We start from the raw sequence: 20077 nt of genomic DNA, 5'->3' as shown, positions 1-20077 counted from the left end.
CTTCGCGGTCTTAATATGTAACGGATGACATAGTAACATGTTTTTCGTCCAGTTCTAAAATTGTTATCGTTCAACAAGAAACATGATATGTTCTCTACGTTTTGACATATAGAAAATGTCAAGTGTCAATTTAATACATTAAGCTTAGGTATTATTGATATGGATTGTGACACGAAGGGGGAGGGTTACTGTATTTTGTGCATGAAAATTGGGTAAGGTCACTTGCTTTCTCGCAACACTTTTGAAGGGTCACTATTTTCCGCGCTGCATTAATTTGAAAGCACCGGCCTAACCGGCGTAATTTTTGTCAGTTTGTCCAGTCTTTTATTTCCCGTGACCTTGGTGCTTATTGTGGGTCGGGCCAGGTCAGGTCATACTGAGCACAAACTAAGCGCGCAAGGGCATAATAGTTTCAACATGGATGGTTTCAAAGACACAGTGCACAATCATTTTCACATTTGAGTTACGGACGCAAAACAGGTATCAACAATTTATTTTCTCTTTTAGGCCTATATGTCCGACAGCGCAGCATGCCATTGGTCGATTGATGTATTTTGGGTTTGTATTTGCTGCAGTTCGATCGGTAGCCCACAACCGTCTCTCAAGGCGTGTCAGTGTCCCGGAAAACACAGGCAGAGCACATACATTTTCATCACAGCTCTAGCCGCGATCAGCTTGAGCCGCGCGCTTGCTGCGGTTCCGTAGCCCTGCCACTCCCTGGCTATGGTTGTGTGGGACTCCCCCCAGTCCCCACACAACCAGCCAGGGAGTCGAGTGGCAGGGCTACGGAACCGCAGCAAGAGCCGCGCGGGGCAGCATTCTACAAGTGGTATAGCCACAAACTGATGACGTCAAAATCGCCGTACACAAAACACAGACGCCCCGTAATTGCGGCACCGGCAAACTAATAAGGTTAAAATAATATAAATTTGCACTTTCTTCAAATCACCGAACAATCTCCGACTGCTTAGTTTTTGTAAAAGTAAAAGTAAAAGTAAAAGTAAGCCTTTATTGAAATCGTATCCCAGTTGGGATCTTGATCATAAAGTACAATAAAGGTTTTGCAAAAACAACAATGAAAGAGTATATATAATATATATATAAATATAAATATCTATACATGAGGTCAACATATTAAAGGTTCATAAATAGTTTACTTTGTCTTTTTCATTTTGTCTTGTCTGAGTTTAAAACATGTATGTATGTATTTTCCCAATTCACATAGTGATGCTTTATCTGTCCTTGAAAAGATGCTTACAAGGTCTTGTGTGCCTCTGAATGCGTTTTTACAAATGTTTAGTTTACTGAAAAAATCATGTCTAATGTCTGTGTATCCTTTGCAATGAAAAAGAAAATGTATCTCATCTTCTACTTGTTTGTTTTGGCAAATTGGGCATGCTCTGTCTATGACATCAAGGTTTCTATATCTACCTGTTTCTATGTGTAGTATGTGTGCACTAATGCGTAACTTGCACAGGGCTGATCTGTGATCTGGGTTTTTTATAACATGAAGGTAGCTTTCGAGAGAGAAATCTTTTTTCAACTCTCTGTATGTGCGAAGTTTATTTTTATGGTGCCCTTGTCTGGTATCATCATGAATCAATTCAAATGCACATTTTTCAAATAGCTGTTTAACTTTTACATTGAAATTAGTTTTAAAGTGTTTGTCATTTTCTATCTTTACATTCATGGCATCTCCAATATTTACGAGCAGCAACGATTGTTTAATTCCTGACACCCAATTATCTGTATGTGCATTGTCCAGTTGACAACCCAGATCATAAGCCTCACGAGTCAGTGTTGTATCAGATTTCTTACTTATTTTTAACCAATATTTGACCATTTGTGTTATGCTTGAAACAATTAGAGGATATCTACCCAGTTCCATTAGACATGCTATGTTGGATGCTTTGTTATTCACTTTAAGTATGTGCTTGCAAAATTTAATGTGCAACTTTTCAATTGTGTTTGTTAAGTTTGTGAGTATGGTTTTGCATTTGTGCATATGTCTGCAGTCCATACTTCTGTACAGTATAGCAGAATAGGTTTATCATGGCATCAAACATTTGTATTGGGTGAAGTACATTTGGGGCCAGAAATTGGGGTTAGCTGACCAAATTGTCGGAACGGAGCGAGCGAAGACCATCACAGACTTTTTAGGGTTAGGGTTAGTTAGTTCATGTGATCGCGGCAATACGCCTAATGCAGTCTCATTCCCGGTACAATATGTCCGCTCTCACGTTTTATTCATCAAATTTGTTGTCATATACAAACTGACCCCGAGGGCAATAGCCATATTGACCCCTTTTCAATGTAGCCGTTGCCAAAGACGGCACATAGTTACATAACAGAATTCAGAGTTCATTTAAATGCAAATAATAATCAATATGACGGCCAAAAAATCTTTGTATGTTTTCAATGCATTAATTCTTCTACAGACCGAAAATCACACCTGTACTTTATTTCAAACTCTGTTATTGATTGGTTTAATTTTTTGTCCACAAATTTGTTTCCTTTATCTTTGCGATAAGCTTATGCCTCCGAATAGATTTTTAGCCAGGCTGTATTATGGAAATTTATGAATACACGAATGTAAACAAAAAAAAACCATCTATAATGAATTCAAGTTACGGAAGTCCAAATACAGCTTGAGTCGACTCAGTGATAGACATTTGGTGATTGGAGTCATTGGTCGCGATATTAGTGCTTGCTTTTTAATTTCTGTTGACCTGCGCACGTAATGCCAATGCTTTATCGATTTGTTCCTACAGGTTCAAATATTATTCCGATGAATGGTAGGGGCTTATTCTTCGATGTCCAAGTCTCCTCAGTTCTCTCATTTCACCGCTAATCATTGTCTTCATTTTGTGGATCCTCAAACCTTTGCCCACACCAACACCTTTGAAGGCATGTGGATGCATGCCATGCGAACTTGGATTGTCTTCACACCTTCAGACTTATTTCAAACTTGTCTTTATAGACTATTATGAGTTATGTAGCGGAGGCGTTTCGGCGATAAAGCTAAGCCGTGGATTTTACTCATGCAACATATTTCAATTCTCTGTCCTTAAAGTTTACAGACCCCTTCATCGATCCATTGCAACTCTGCACATAACATCATATTATGCCAAATGTTTGAGACGGTCTAAAAACTAATATCACGCCTAAGTTTACAACTCAGGAGGCCACTGCCGCTGATGTGTGACACTGGGAATGCACAAACCAGACGAAGTTCGTGCTAGTGACAATATATGCACCCTAAACCATTATATTGGCAGCGAATTTCGTTTGCTTCTGTACTTAATTCACTTCGTCGATGGGTGCAATTTTTATGTTATTTCCGTGGCATATCCAACGAATTGTTGTTCACGTTTTCATCTACAATAGCAATGAAATATTGCATTTCATACATGTTGAGTGATGAACCACTTTTATATAAAAGTTTATCCTGCCAAAAACGGAACACACACCTTTCGTATTGTAAAAAAGGCAGCAAACGACAAATTCAATAATAAATGTCAAACACAAAGTTTTCAACATATAAAACATCCTAGACAAGTGACAATTTTATACTTTAACTGTGCAAATAAAATAAATAGGTCTAATATGAAAAATATTCAAACAATAACAAATCTGCACAACAAACACAATGCAGAGAAAAAAATAAAGACAGGCTATAAAGCAATCAATGCAGAGGCATAAATTAAATGAAAGAAGGAAAATTTTAAAAGACTTTCAAATCATTACATGTGAACATTATAAATCAATCAGTTCCTGCTTAGCATTATCATCCTAACTAAATATGAAACATTGCATCCCTTTCTCGCAACTTGTTCTCGCGGAGTTCAGGTTGTAGGTAGTGCTTCACATGCTGGAGGTTCTGGGTTCGACCCCCAGCAGCGGTAATTGTTATTGTGTAAAATAAACGTAACGTTACTCTCTCCCTTGTCAACCGTTGCTTCCACGTAGGTATCAGGCTGGCTGAAGAAGACATGGATAGAGTAATAGGATGCTACAAAATGAGGGAAAAAAGTGAAGATAGTAAAAAATTGGGACCCTTCTTTTCAATCATTACCCCGTACGTTTCCAAGCCCCCATTTCTAACTCTTACCCCCAAAATAATTTATCGCCCCTTTTAGAACGTAACCTTTGACCTAATTTCATAAGTAAGCACATCTTTGACGTCATCAGTTTGTGGCTATACCACTTGTAAAATGCTGCCACCGCGCGCGATGGCCGGACTATAAGCTTAGTGCACAGGCAGGCAACACGTCGCTTCGCGATCGGTACAGTAAACAGATCGTACGCGCGGTAAGTACTCTGGTTCCGAGAGGGAGCTGTGGCCTATCGATCGTGCTTGGGTCAAGTGTCAGCTATGACCCTTGACCCGAGCGCCATCGATAATGCCACAGAAGCCATAGCACTGCGATCATTATCTTACCCGTGGTGCAAGGTGCACCAGTCCGCACGATCGGAGTCTTGTGTTGCGCAAGTCAGTAAACAGTAGCGCGGCGGCGCCTCAAGCTCTACTACTAACTCCGTGGCTCTCGGTGACTGATTGCTGAATGACATCAGGGAAATTTGACGACTGGTGGACGGATTGTGTTCCGTCTAATAGTGCCAATAGGGAAAAATAAAGAAATGATGAGAGAGAACATCAAACTGATAAAAGTCTTTATTATAAAACCTTCGATAAAGGTTATGATCACATGTATGATTTTGTCTGTTTTGTAAAGCTTAAACATGGATCAGTACGGATAGAAGAGCTATAGCCTAGCTTGGCTGAACCTTTGTGATTTGTTTTTCATTGTTCCTCTCCTAAGGTACTTTACGCCTTAATATGAAATAGGGCCTACTTATCAAATTTTGTCCCGAAACTTTCCGCAAGGAAGCTTGAAACCATTCCCATTCAAAATCAAGGATCACCATGCAAAACTTTGGTACACCAGAAACAAATCACCAATCGGCAAATATTTATTGATACTTGGTTTTAAAAAAACTAACCCAGTAAAAACTTTATTTTGTCCATGAGCTTCTAAATAAGACCCAACAAGTGGCAGACCGAATATGCATTGTAAAAATTTGAGAGTCTGAATATCTGTTTTCAATAAATAGTATGTTGCTGAACATACCATGCACTCGTTTTCAAATCTATGAAAACTAAGCTTAATTACTGTATGGTACATGGAGTGGTAAATCCCATTGTCATTTAATAGTATTTTATTTTGTCAAAAGTTTCTCTTTGTTTATCATTTCAAGCATTGAGTTACATTTTCTGGCAACTACCATTGATGTAATTTGGAAATATTTCTCTGGAGGTCAATGTAAAGTTGTGTAGTCACAAAGATGTCAACAAATCCTACCGACTGTGAACGTAAACAAGATGTTTCTTCAGCTGATAAAAGTGAGTACAGTTGATATTATTTTAAACCTGTCAACTTGAAATGTATGTCTGTCCTTTTGAAATCGTTTTAATTTCTTTTGCGCACGTATCTGCCTCTTTGCTCGTTTTAATGGTGCCAGCTACTGTATAGAACCCCAATTTGACTGTCTACCGTACGTATACCAGCGCCATTGAAAAATTCCCCACAAATTATCTACCCGTCTAATTAAACTGGAAGATGGCGTTAGATACATAGCAATGAATCTTCAGAATATCTAGTTAGTTTTACTAAAGATATTATTCACATACTAAGCGTCGATATGCATAATCGCTTATTTTGGCATTATGGAATTATTGTAATTAGCCTATATGTACCAGGGCGTCATGCAGGTACGGTCAAGATAAACATACCATTGTAGAGTTTACAGGAAATACTTTTCTCAATTTCCCATATTTCAGGCACATACAAAGCTCCTGCTGTTCGTACACCGTCTGTTGATCGGTGATGAAAATAGCCCATAAATTTAATTTGGATGTCACCACAGAAGAGTTACAACAATATCAAGGTAATGGAAATGAAAATGAATAAAAAACAAAATTAACATTTTGATAGCTTTCCGTGGGCGTAAATCGGATTTGTAAAAGTTGATTAAACACATGGACTTCTGATGTACCAACTTTAAAATCACAGTAATAATCATTCAGGATTTCTCTAAGAGGAAGTCATCAATATTGCAGGGTTTATTCATGTAATATGTTTGAATTCTCTTGCATAGCTACATATCCCTGGCATACTGCACATCTTGATTTCATCAGAAACTCTCAGGAAGATGACCCATCAATATAATACCCTCGCATCACAATTGCATCCTCTGATGGAAGTATTACAATCATCTGCAGCATCTTAAATGCAACTCTGAGAAATTAGGTATTTTAGAAGAATTTTCCTTGCCTTATGTAAAATAACTGCTTGACAGTATTACTTGCTCTTGCACAATATTCTGTCACAGATGATGTCTTGAACTGACATAAGTATAATGCCACATGTAAAATCCATAGGTACATAAATAACCCTTCCTCTGCTACGAAAGTTGTAGTTTCCAATTTTTAAATATTTATAGTGATCAGCTGCTAAAGTAATCACCAGCTACAGGGCTGTAATCTTAGAATCTGTATTGCTTGCTTTTGTCTGATGTCAAGCAGATTGGATAATTGTTCCACTGAATATGTAACTTTCGACAGCATCACCAAATTCGGGGAAAGTAGAGTAGTTTGTTGCAAGATAACTCGGCTGGAATGTAAAAGAGTTATTTCTCTATGGGGTGATATTTTCAGTTTAAAGTTATCTAAATTTTTATGATTGATTAATATTTTGTTCAGTACATTTTATCAGGATTAATTGTGCACATTCAGATTTGTTCATTTTGTGATGCAAATTATTGCAGCCATTTCATCTTATTCTTTTCATTTGAGGCACCAAAATGTTATGCCACTCATCTTTTGCTGTAAAGTTTGGTTTAATGTTGAAATTGGGGATGTTTTGATGCCGTGTAATTCAAAATATAAAAATACACATGAAAGCCACACTGTAGTTTTAATATTTTCATTTTTGAACAAAAACCTCCTCTATAGAAAGTGGAACAACAGCAATGTTTCATGATCAGTGCAATGTCCAATCAACCTTATGAAATTGACACAGCGTTTTATTGCATAATCTTTTAAAAACTTGATAATTGTGACCAAATCTCTGTTTTGCTGAAAACGTATTACATTATAATTACATTTGAAAATAAATCATCGTTTTATACTTGGGAATTTTTCATCTTTATATATAATAGATCGTATTGCATTATCATGCAAGGCTTTTGATATGGTGGACAGTTTGCCTGAACCATTACTTCCAGTCAAGTATCCAAGAACACCTGGTTACAGACCTAGACCTGAAGAAAACAAACTCAATGCCTGGTAAATCTTGATATTTTATCATGCTCATTTCCTTACTACTGTATAACTGTTATGTATGAAAGTAAGCATCAGACTTTCAAGTACTTTCAGATTTTGCAAGCTTAAGATCGATATAAGATATTACATTTCAGGTATTGGCGATGTGACATAAAGGGTGCAGATACGGGCAAATTAGCAGGCAAGACCTTAGCCATCAAGGACAATATACCAGTAGCTGGTGTTCCTATGATGAATGGTAGTTATGTTTTAGAGGGATACGTACCTGAATTTGATGCAACCATCGTTACTAGCATACTTGATGCAGGTATGTCAGCTTACAAACTTATATTCATGGTTATTTTGCAGGGATGTTACACTTTTTGGAAATATTATTTTTAGATAATTTTTCACTACATGTTATTTTTTAGTTCAGCCTTCATACTTCAGTATGGATACGCATATATACAGGAAGCTGTGATCAGCATTTGTATGTGGTTTGGAAATGTTTCTAGTTGCTCATCCATGCACACAGTGAAATGCATGTACCACTACATATGTCAGCTGAACCATGTCATGTTCATGGTTAGCATGCAGATGATTGAAAATAAGTCTTTGCTGAAATAACCATGGTAGTATAAAAGTCTTCAGTGGGTTGAAAAGAGAAATAACAACTTTATTAATTTACCCAATAAATAAAAATTACACCTTTAGATGTGCAATGCAGACATTCTGATGTATTCAAAATCACCACAGACCAAAGGAAACTGCATGGTATCTTTCAAGTCACCGAGGCTTTTGATAATTGTTAATCAAATTGAAATTGTTGTGACAGACTGGACAGCTAACAAAAGTTAAGTGTAATGACTGCGGCATAAAATTACTTTTCAAAATACTTAATTGTAATGTTATTAAAGAGTGAGTCTGCCATTTTAGTGAATACAAAGACACGTCAGGAAATTTCCATAAACTGCATGTGTATTTTTAAAACCCTTTAACCATGGTAGGTGGGCATATCCTTGGCAAGTCATGCGCTGAAGACATGTCTTTCACTGGCACTAGCTTTACCTCGGCCAAAGGAGCCATCAGAAATCCGTGTAAGAGAGATCACAGTGCTGGTGGCTCTAGTAGTGGCAGTAGTGCCTTGGTAAGTACAACTGTAAGGTCACAAATATTCAGTATGGTTTGAGAATACTTCACAGCATATTCACCTATGAATGTTCTCTGTAAAATCTAGACATATACCCTTGCATTCTGGTGCAACTTAGAATATCAAGAGAGGTTAAATCATTTGGGATGAACTGCTTTAGAGCAGAGAAGAACCAGAGGAGACATGATAAAGATCTTCAAATTTTTCAACAAATTTGACAATATCAGCTTATCACTTCAGCTAGCCACGCCATCTATAACTCGAGGTCACAATGTAAAGCTCCTTTTGCCTAAGCTTACAGTTAAATTAGACATCAGAAAATATTTCTTCATATCTAGGATTGTTGATGAACAGCCTGCCTGCCAGCCTGCCACTGTAGTAAATGCAAAGTCATTAAATGCCTACAAAGAACAATACGAGCGCCAAAATTGTACTTAAGGGATGTAATTATCCTAACCGTATATCTTATCCCTCTTTCGAACTGAATTTATTTATTTATTTATTTACACTTTATAGGGTGGTCTGATTTACAAACTGATTTTAATTTACATTTGAACCCTCAGAAATATACATCATCACTAGAAAATCTGTCCCGAGTTAAATACGTATGACACATAGGGACAGAGGGAGAAAAAAAATTAATCTAAGGAAGAACCTTCATACTTTCATTTATTAAACTGAACTGAATTGGTGTGGCTGTTGACAAATGGTGGCTACAGTCTTTCCAACAAGCTTGAATCGAAACCTGGCATTGTATGGGATCTTTCAACATTAAACTTTGTGGGTTTATTTTCCTGAGCAGTTGAAAGGCAGTATTATTCTCAAATGACTTTAAAAAGGCCAAGCAAGTACCTGTAACTTTTGATGATGTTTTCACTATTTAAAAAATGTTTGATGTCAATTGCAAGTGCTTGATCGATAGCTCACAAAGGCATGTTGAAACACTCACTATTTTGTCAAAACGTACAGTGCTTACATGTGTTAATGTAAAATGCAGAACATTTATGTAACATTTTGTTTCCATCACAGGTATGCTATAGTTGAAGCCAAGAACCCCACATACTGTGAACAGTGAACTTTTACTTTAATTGAAATTACATTTCCTCTCTTTCTCTGCACCAACTTATGCATGGCTCAGCCCTATGTGATGTTATTGACCGAGGAGAATTGAATGTACTTAGGAGTGCATGGTCAGAAATGGGGAAAAATCGCCTCATTTAATATTGTAAAAAAGTTTCTGAATGCGTACTGCTTGTGCAAAACAATGTTATTTGATTTGAACTAGAAAAAGGTGTCATGATAGTTTGCACACTCTTCCAATTCAGAATAAAATGCCAAATCAAGGATGGAAAAGTAAAAAATAAATGTGTGAGTCTTAAAAGGACTTTGGTCCATCTCTAATTTTCTCATCAAAACAAATCTAATGGAAGGGTGTTTTCCATAAGTGATTCTGCCAACTTAAACGTCTGTGGTATGGTATTATAGCAAATCTTAATCACTCTACCAACCTACTGTAGTATGATGTCAGAATGAAATTGATTCACCAAGCCTGTATATTGTTTTCTCTCAGTAATCTTCTACTATACATCACTAGGTTGCCAGTGGTGATGTAGACATGGCTATTGGGGGCGATCAAGGTGGTTCAATACGAGTACCTGCAGCATGGTGCGGTGTGGTCGGTTTGAAGCCAACCTTTGGGTTAGTGCCATACACTGGAATTCTTTCGATGGAATACACTAATGATCATGTTGGCCCTATCACCAAGAACGTCTATGATGCAGCATTGTTACTTGAGGTATCTATACTGCTGCTTGATGTAATCGTAACTATAATTGTGACAATGTAATTGCAGTCATTGTCCATAAGTAAAAACTACTGAATTAATTAGTATATAATGCAGTTGGCAATATTTCTTCTTAAAGGTTAAAGGTACACTCATAAACAGTTTTTCGATGTTGGTGACATTATTTTTACATTTGCGGTACATGATTGCATTGGATATGCCAAGGGGATAAGGGGATTGACCCTTGGTAAAATTCAAATGCTGGCATTTGCTCGCCTGTCGTTGACCACTTTAAGTATACAGAAACGTAAATGAATTAACTCCCCCGTTTCTTCCACTGTCATCATGTCACAAATGTATGATAACATTGGTGAGCTCATTTAAGACCCAATGGAGTACGAGTGAATGTTCTAAAATACGATCAACAAATTGGAAGTTTCCGCTCTACTCGTGGAATAATTTCTTTGAATCTTGAAAAAGTAATATACATAAAAGATATATTCTTAAATTTTTCAATTAAAACGTTCTGATTTATTAATCAGATTTAATATTGAAACAGTGATGATTTGTAATGTCAGAATTTCTAGGCAATTTTCTTTTCCTTATCCACATGTTAGGTGTCATATGTATTACAACATTCTCTTACCGAAAATTAAAAGAAAATGGCTCAAAAATGTCTGAAGTATTAGCATTGAGAAATCTCTGAGGTTCTCAACTTTGATTTACATATCAATATTTTTACATATCGTTTTAGGTAATCGCTGGCTATGACAATGGTTTAGATCCAAGACAACCTGTCAACCTTGAAGTACCTGAATATACAAAACTGGTAAGCTCCACTTGTGTTCACAGTTAACTGTAAATCCACACAAAAAGCTTCACTCACAGAGCCATAATACAATACTCTAAAACTGAAAAAATTAGTCCTTATTATTCATGTAAAAGTTGTCTTGTTCAAAGGAAAACAGCCGTCTTGATTACAGCCCAGGAAGAATCAATTACCCTATATTTTGCTATGTATGGTTTAGGTACATGCTTATGTCTTATGGCAGTCTGTTTTCAACTCGACATTTGCATAACAATCAGTATGTCCTCTTGAGGCTATACTTAATATATACTTTGACGCAAGTTATTTGTATATATTACAGGCACTGGTAATGTAAGGCTGACATGGAGAAATGTCCAGAAATTTATAAACTGATCCAAATATTTAAGAAATGTTATTAGTTATAGGGGACATGTGCACTGGGTCAGAACAATGGCAGTCGTTTAATTTATCCTTGCTAGCCTGTGACCATTTTGTTTAAATAACCAAAATGGCGAACAATAATTGCAGAGGAACCTACTGCTTTCGAGTCTTATGCCACTCATGACAGAAACTATACCAAACGTACACAAGAGCCGACAATTATCAGAGTGTTCTGAACAAACATGCAAAATGACTGTAGAATATGTTTTGCTGTTATTATATGTGCTTTTTTATATGCTTTTAGTTGGCAACCTCTTTGCCAGGAATAAGAATTGGAGTTGTGAAGGAAGGCTTCGGTCTGCCAACCTCTGAAGAAGATGTAGACACCCTGGTAAAGAAGGCGGCATTTCAGATGACTGACCTAGGTGCCACAGTTGAGGAGATTTCTGTGCCAGAGCATACAATTGGTAAATGGTTACCTCATTTAATCCATGCTCTTCAAAACAATTCGTCACAAGCAGCAGACCATTAAAAAGAATTTAATGTAGAATGCGCCTTTCGGACAGATATTAGAACTCTCAAATTCTTACAATTCTTTAGTAAGCTACCACTTTTTGAGGCTCATTTTTAAAGCTCTTTGAGTAACAAAACATTTCGCTATCGTAGTTTTTCGAAAATTGTATTGTAATTTTGTCAAATTTCCACTTTCTGGGCAACTTTTTGCAGGAGCGATGGTATTCAATACGTATGCCACAACAGCATCAATTGATACGATGATTAAAGAATGTGGTAAGTCATACAGCCAGAATCTAGTGACAGATTTGAAGAGGCACATAAACAAATTGAGAAGACAGCGTGTTCACCGGCAATTCCATGTTAACAGATCCACTGTTCTCACCGTTCATTAAAATCGATAGGTTTTTAGCGAGACCATGGTGAAGAATGTTATTCCAACTGAAACTAAAAAGGCATTCAATGTGTGAATTACTCTAGTAAAATGTAGAACATTACATGTAGGTGTACTAGCCTTGTCAAAGAATGTGTCCTTTAAATGTGCTCATTATGTTTCCAGTGTTTAATGTTTTCAATCCTAGTTAACGTTGTCACTGTGTCGAGTCTAATGTATGTTACTGGTATATATCTTTCATCTTCACTTATATTAATTTCATGCAAAATAAAATCCAGTGAAACCTGTTGTTAAATAAACTGCATAAAAAATCAACGAACGAATGAATGAATGAATGAATGAATGAAGCACAGCAGCTAAATTTCATCGAAGCTATATTTTTTTTACTTTAAGTATGAGTTTGGTTGATTCAGGCTACAACACAGGACTGCCTTTTATCATCTGTAGACATATCTCACCACAGAATATGATCATTTGTAGATGCATCATTAAAACCATATGACATTACCACATTAAGTCAGTCGACTTGCTCCAGTCTACAATAGTCAATTGACATTTTCCAGTCTTCTAGAATCGTTGGACTTTCTCCAGTCTCAGACAATTTTTTGATTTATTCTAGGCGCTGGTTCTCAGTACAAAGGGTTTTACCCATCCAGTGCTGTGAATGCTTTACACAAAGGATACAAAACAAGGATAAACGACTTGTCTGCTGTACTAAAGGTAAGATATTTAACAAATGCATGAAAGGGTTAATACCTCCATGTTCATAGTGTAATGGAAGAATGATTGTTTGGCGTCTGAAATTACACGTATGAAATGCGGCACGGTAAGTATGGAATTGATTGGCCAGAACCAAAGGGCCTATGGTGCATGCTATCAGTCATAGCAAGAGTGTAAAAAATAATAAATTTGCGATTATGAATACTGTTGACAAAAATGTAATACATCTGTCACTATTGCACACTTACAAAAGTACCCTACTACACATGAATCTTGAATGATGATCAGTTTCCATGCCAAATTTGCATACTTGTAGTACAGACCCTGTTATTAATAATAGTAACACCTTTTAACTTTTGGTTGAATTTTACACATCATCAGAATAAATTAACTTTTTAAAGTCATTCTCTACTCCCATGTGAAATGTGGCAGTGTTTCCTAATACATTGACATATGCCAACCAAGTTGCTTGTTTTGTTAGTAAATAAACAAAAGCAGTATGCCCATCCAAAGTATACCTCCAGTGTACACGAAACATAAATCGGACAAATGTAACATTATAATCACTGGTCCCTTCTATTGTAATTTTTTTAAAACCACGGCTGTACCAGAATGTAGCTCAGATAATGCATCTTTAAATGTGGCACTGTTTGTCGATTAATTATTACTGTATCTTTCAGTGTGGCCTATTGTTTAGTGATTATGTTAAAGAAGAATACGGCAGCTACTTCTATGCCAAAGCGCAGAACATTCGTATAGATATCACCAAGACTTTTGACAAGATACTGGGAGATTATGATGTGTTGGTGATGCCTACAGTCCCGTTCAAAGCACCACAATTACCAAATGAAGGAATCGCAGTCTCAGGTATACTGTGAAAACTGTTGGCAATTTTAAAACATGAATTGTAATATTTTCAGAGCTTTTAGTGCACTTTGCTCTCTGGATCGTGCAAAGTTCATCCAGGGAAATTATTTATACAAATTCTAGCATTAGATATGAAAATCCTTGACTAGCTTACAAGTACTGGGAATAGAATGTGGTTCCACACGGATTTTTAGACAGAAAATTTACGATGCTTTTTTGCACTGCTGTATGGGTGAACTCATTATGAAGTGAACCCTGTGGCGAAAACGAAATTTCCACCATCATAGTTTTAAGACTTGAAAATATTAATTTACGTATTAATATAATAATTAAAATGTTAACTTAATTAAAAGCAAATGTTAAGCAATTTCTTTCTCTATTGCCAAAGTTTGTATGATAACCCGAAATTTTTTTTTGATTTGGTAAGATAATGGTTAAAGTTTCATTGAGGAAAGTTTGAGCATAAGTTTAACCCTTTGAGTGTTAAAGCTAATTTTTGTCCCCCCACATAAAATAAAACCCAGACAATTTTTATCAGATCCACACAGATATTTTTCACGATTTCCCCCGAACTTTTGATCCAAAACTGTAGTCAATGAAAGGTGATTTTCATTTGGTCAAAAATTATCAAAAATTACAGAAAAATTCAAAAACAATATTGTAGAATGTTGCACTAACTGTTTTTACGAGAAAAATTACAGCACTCAAAGGGTTAGTTAATTCTTTCACTTTCGAGGCGTGAACTACCTTCAGCTAAGTTTTCTTAGAACAGTCTCCTTTGCTAGATCGTGTGTGGATCTATTGATATGGGCTGTTAAAAAGTTAAGTTTCTATCTTTAAAAAATATATCACAAATTTTACTTACAAATCAGTCCATGGCAGACAACATCAGCAGGTTTGATGTTCCTCCTTCACCGGACACCCCACAAAATAGAAATAATAAATAGGCGTTTGATTGTAAATATTTTGTAATGAATATGAATCATGGAATTTTACAGAATGCTAACATAAAGATTCATTCAAAAGCTGTAAAATCTAAATCTAGTATCTTTTATGACTGTATGATATGTAATATCAAAGTAGTAAGGTGTGAATCCTTTACTACTCATGGTAAGCGTGTATGAAGATACAGCTCGATGCAACCAACCATAGGGGCTCCAAAAGGGCCAATGCGGTTACTTCAAGGTGAAATACAGCAATGATAATGACGTGTTAATTTGTTAGAGGGGTTGTTTACGGTCGCCAACTGAAGGCGCACTCGATCTTGCAGATAGCTGTAGGGGTGGTTTGATAAATATCCGCCAGCCAAGCAACATTGTAAATAATTTGAGAAATTTAAGGAAGTGTGTAAGACAGAAAGAAATTTGGAGAGAAAACAAAAGGGTTCGGCAAATTATAAGACAGTCTTTTCAATAACTAATTGATGATAGTAAAAACAAACGGATGAAGGAGGAAACGAACTCCTTAAAACCAGCCATATTGACACTACGCCCTTTCTAAGGCCCTATGCACAAACAAATTATTCACCATTTAAATTGTTTGTGACTATAATGCAATATCTGGTGCAGTAAAAAAACTGCCAGAGAATAGAACTTCATCAGAAAGAAAGTAGAGACTGATCGATGTACTGAATTTCTCTTCTTTCTGCAAGTGTCCTAAAGTACAAATGTCGACTGTATGCATTCTAATTGATGAAGTACATGTACGATTACCGTAAGATTTTGTTTATCGTTACAGATGTTCTTGCACAGACGAATGAATGCTTGCCAACTGCAAAGTGTACAACCTGACTGGCCACCCTGCACTTACAATAAACGCTGGTTTTTCTGATGGACTACCTGTTGGCATGATGTTAATTGGAAGAAAGTTTGATGAGTCAACGTTGCTCAAAGTGGCGTACTCATATGAGTCATTGCGAGATAAAATTAAATAAACAACTGAAATTTGCGCATACGAACTTTTGAACACAGTTTTACTATGAGACTAATTGATCAAAATTATCGCTGAAATGGCACAACATAAATGAGCTTGTCCAATGGACTTTTTGGGAGACTTCGTCCGATAGGAGTCCCTCGGGTCCTCTTGTAAGGACTACATAGGATTCCTAGGCTATTCGATTTTTTGTATGGACATTGCTTCTGGGTGCATGGCAGTGGCTACGTGGATTTTCGCTCTGACAATATTCAAAGACATTTCAGTGTTCTTTAAAATGTCAATAAAGTAACCAAGTAACTGCTTGAATGAGCAATTAATGCTTATAGTACTGTCAGCTGCACTAATGTTTTGAACTTAACTTTTGGTAAGCGCTAAGATGACGACAGTCAGATAGGCCGTCCAGGTTGCTGTTTCTTCTTGTCTTTGAGAATCTGCTAGAAGCAGGTAACAATATGTTTTTAAAAACAAAAGACGACCTAGCTCAGTGATTAGTCGAGTATGTCTTACACGGCTTCTCATGATATACATATGTGAAGTCATGCGGAACCAATGCACATTTTGAAAAAATTAAAAATTACAATCAATATGCATACGGTTACTTTAAATTCAATCATCATGTCCTTGATTTGGCTTAATTTCCGCTACTTGTTATGCCCGCAAATCTGCAAAATTGAAAACGAATGATAGGAAACATACTTTGCTATTTGTTCGTTGCAGCCAAATATGTAGAACAAGAGGGAACTTGCTGTTGAAAATGACAATGAAAGAGACACACTATTTTTGTGAATGGAATTACATTCAACTACAACGTCAAACTCACTGATTATTGAGATGATACACCTTAAAATGTGACTAATAACATTTTCTTCAGTATGGAAAAATTGCTGAGTTTTATTTCAAAATAAAAGAAGTATGTACAAAAATATCTATTTGTGTCTGAGGAAGTTTATTAAAGGCCTGTATAAAAGAGAGAATCAGTCTTGACTGCATCATGCCACTTTTGAAGGAAATAATTCAGGATTACTTCTGCAAAAAATTGTCAGATAAAATTTCCAATGTCAATTGTCAATTAAATCAGGCACTGGAGAACATGTAAGACTATACATCGTACAACAATGATTACTATGCTGATTATTCCCATGTTTGCTCGTCCCTTCCAAAGATGATAGGAGGGAAGACTTGGATCAATAAATATTGGTATATCTTCGAACAGCCGCCTGTAAAAAAGGAAGGACAGTACCTTTGAAATAAGATAAAAACATGCATTTTTAATTCCATGTTTTTTATTTTAGCATATATGTGTCAAACCCATTCCATGAAACAGGGTGATGTAAGATTGAAAACTGTGACAAACATTTAAACCAAAGATTAAAAATTGAACATTTTGTTCATATTAGGCCTTCTTCAGGCTGTCATGTGGATGAATTCATCAGCATGCTGCTTCTGGAACTTCGTACTCGTACGTAGACAATCTAACGCTCAATTTCCTGAATAATTGTATTCATTTATGCAAAGTGTATTCACTAGCATTGTTTGAATATGCAAATCAATTTAGAATATGTCGTCATCAATGGAGAATATTTATTTGCCAAAAATTAAGCACTGTGTAATGTCAGCAATGTGGAAACGAAATGAATTATGGATTTTATACGTCACAAGGTATTTCCTATTTTCAGTACTACTCTAACAGTACTGGTCATGGTCATGAAGGGTTAGACTATCGCCAGTCGCTTGTACCGCTTTGTCTCGCGTATATTTCTGGACAATTTCCACATATCCAACTATTGTCATCTCTGGGCAACTTTACTGCAAATATAAAAGCTGTCTTTGCTTTGTACTTGAAGCAATTTGTGTTATTTTATATATGCTTTGTACTTGAAGTAATTTGTGTTATTATATATATATATATATATATATATATATATATATATCGAAGAATACAGATGTCCTCGTGGGAAATTACAGTGCTCAATGCAAAAGCAGAGCGTTATAGATAAATAAATAAATACACAGATTACTTCAAGTACAAAGTAATGAAATCTATTACCTAAGTTTCATGCATCTTGCAATCCTCAGATAGAGTGAAAGGATTACTAGCTCGACACTCTTACATATATGATTGGGACGAACCATTCTATTTGTAGGTAGTGTTAAAATTCGATAAATAATATTTGTTTTGTGGCGACATTTTGAAATCAACTCAGAGCGTTTGTTTAACAGTGTAGATTTGTCAGCATTGATAATGTGCAGCTTTTCTGATATACAAAGATTACATCGCTTGTTCATGTGAGAGTAACTCAATGCTTTATCAATGATAACTCCTTCACTGATAACACCTTCAAGACGCGCTACACTAATCACATGAAATCGTTCCGCAACGAGAGATACAAAAACGACACCGAGTTATCAAAATATGTATGGAACTTAAGAAATAAGGGACAAGACTTTGACATTTCATGGTCAATCATTGATAAAGCATTGAGCTACTCTAACATGAACAAGCGATGTAATCTTTGTATATCAGAAAAACTGCACATTATCAATGCTGACAAATCTACACTGTTAAACAAACGCTCTGAGTTGATTTCAAAATGTCGCCACAAAACAAATATTATTTATCGAATTTTAACACTACCTACAAATAGAATGGTTCGTCCCAATCATATAGGGCCTATGTAAGAGTGTCGAGCTAGTAATCCTTTCACTCTATCTGAGGATTGCAAGATGCATGAAACTTAAGTAATAGATTTCATTACTTTGTACTTGAAGTATTCTGTGTAATTATATATATATATATATATATATATATATATATATATATATATTATATATATATATATATATATATATATATTATATATATATATATATATATATATATAAGAAACTGTAGGAATTCAGGTGATCCCCAGTGGAGCCACTGGGGACTCGTGCTTGTAGTTCATTTGTGTCTGTTTGTTTGTGTGTATGTGTTTGTGTTTGTTTATTTGTTATTTTTAATAAAACAACAGCGAAAAGCTGTTTTGTGAATATTTGTCAATAAAGAGCAGTTTATTTATTTATTTGTTTGTTTGTTTATTTATTTGTTTGTTTGTTTGTTAATACGTATTTCCGATGGTTAGTGTTAGGGTGTTTGTTTGTTGATACGTATTTCCGATGGTTAGGGTTAGGCTTAGGCTTAAGTTAGGGTTAGGGTTAGGGTTGGGTTAGACTTATTCACTCCCTCTTTGAGTATATAGAGGGAGTGAATAAGTCTAACCCAACTCTAACCCTAACCCTAGCTTAAGCCTAACCCTAACCCTAACCATCGGAAATACGTATCAACAAACAAACACCCTAACCCTAACCATCGGAAATACGTATTAACAAACAAACAAATAAATAAATAAACAAACAAATAAATAAATAAACTGCTCTTTATTGACAAATATTCACAAAACAGCTTTTCGCTGTTGTTTTATTAAAAATAACAAATAAACAAACACAAACACATACACACAAACAAACAGACACAAATAAACAACAAGCACGAGTCCCCTGTGGTGGAGCGTGGAGTGGGTGAAGATAGAAGAAACTTGGGTTGACACACACTCCACACCTGTTTGTTAGGTTCCAAACGTATTTATTATACCTCAAACACAACGTTTCGCTCTAAATTTAGAGCTTCTTCAGGTGTTTTCTACAATAAAAAGTACGAACATGAAAATTACATGGTTGAATTGTGTAGGAAAACGAGCAATGTAGAGTTATAAGTCTGTGAAAATCTGAAAATGTACATGAATGACAGGAGAGAGACTAAAAAATTACAATGGTTGAATTGTAAAGGAAAACGAGCAATGTTGAGTTACAAGTATCTGAAAATCTCAAAATGTACATAAATGACAGGAGAGAGACTAACCTCGAGGTTGTGAGTACGGTCAAAACTGTCTGGACCTACGCCGAGAGCTGGAAATTGGCGCGCTGAAGTCCAGGGGGTCCCTTTAAATACTCAAAAGCTGGTATGTGGGGGCGCTGTTAGAGGCTATGTAAATTTTGGGCGAATATTTAGGCCAGCTGGAGACAGTGTGTCAATTTTTTTGATCCATTGTGATTCTAAATGTTTGCGTAGTTTGTCATCCTGTTTATTGACTTGTATGATGCCAATTACTGAAATATCAGTACTGTGCACGTGTTGATCAGAATTAAAATGTATGGCGACCGGG

The 20077-nt window shown here is 36.0% G+C and overlaps 1 protein-coding gene across 3 annotated transcripts; it reads left to right on the top strand.

Moving 5' to 3' along the window:
- The first annotated feature begins 354 nt into the window (after window positions 1-354).
- On the top strand, window positions 355-16800 carry LOC139135207 (amidase-like). 3 transcript variants are annotated; one of them, XM_070702478.1, is made up of 13 exons: window positions 355-480; window positions 5260-5404; window positions 5843-5949; window positions 7222-7348; window positions 7480-7652; window positions 8332-8471; window positions 10069-10269; window positions 11012-11086; window positions 11751-11913; window positions 12173-12235; window positions 12973-13073; window positions 13754-13940; window positions 15678-16800. In XM_070702478.1, the coding sequence occupies exons 3-13, from the start codon at window positions 5889-5891 to the stop codon at window positions 15728-15730; spliced, it is 1344 nt and encodes a 447-aa protein (XP_070558579.1). In that variant the 5' UTR covers window positions 355-480; window positions 5260-5404; window positions 5843-5888; the 3' UTR covers window positions 15731-16800. The 3 variants fall into 3 exon arrangements, with proteins under 3 accessions (XP_070558579.1, XP_070558580.1, XP_070558581.1); XM_070702479.1 differs by lacking the exon at window positions 355-480 and adding an exon at window positions 4170-4311; XM_070702480.1 differs by lacking the exons at window positions 355-480; window positions 5260-5404; window positions 5843-5949 and having other exon boundaries at window positions 7307-7348; window positions 7466-7652.
- The last annotated feature ends 3277 nt before the right edge of the window (window positions 16801-20077 follow it).

This window comes from Ptychodera flava, chromosome 6, assembly GCF_041260155.1.
Source record: "Ptychodera flava strain L36383 chromosome 6, AS_Pfla_20210202, whole genome shotgun sequence".
NCBI lineage: Eukaryota > Metazoa > Hemichordata > Enteropneusta > Ptychoderidae > Ptychodera > Ptychodera flava.
Note: the sequence above shows the minus strand (reverse complement) of the source record. Positions and strands in the feature narration are given on the sequence as shown.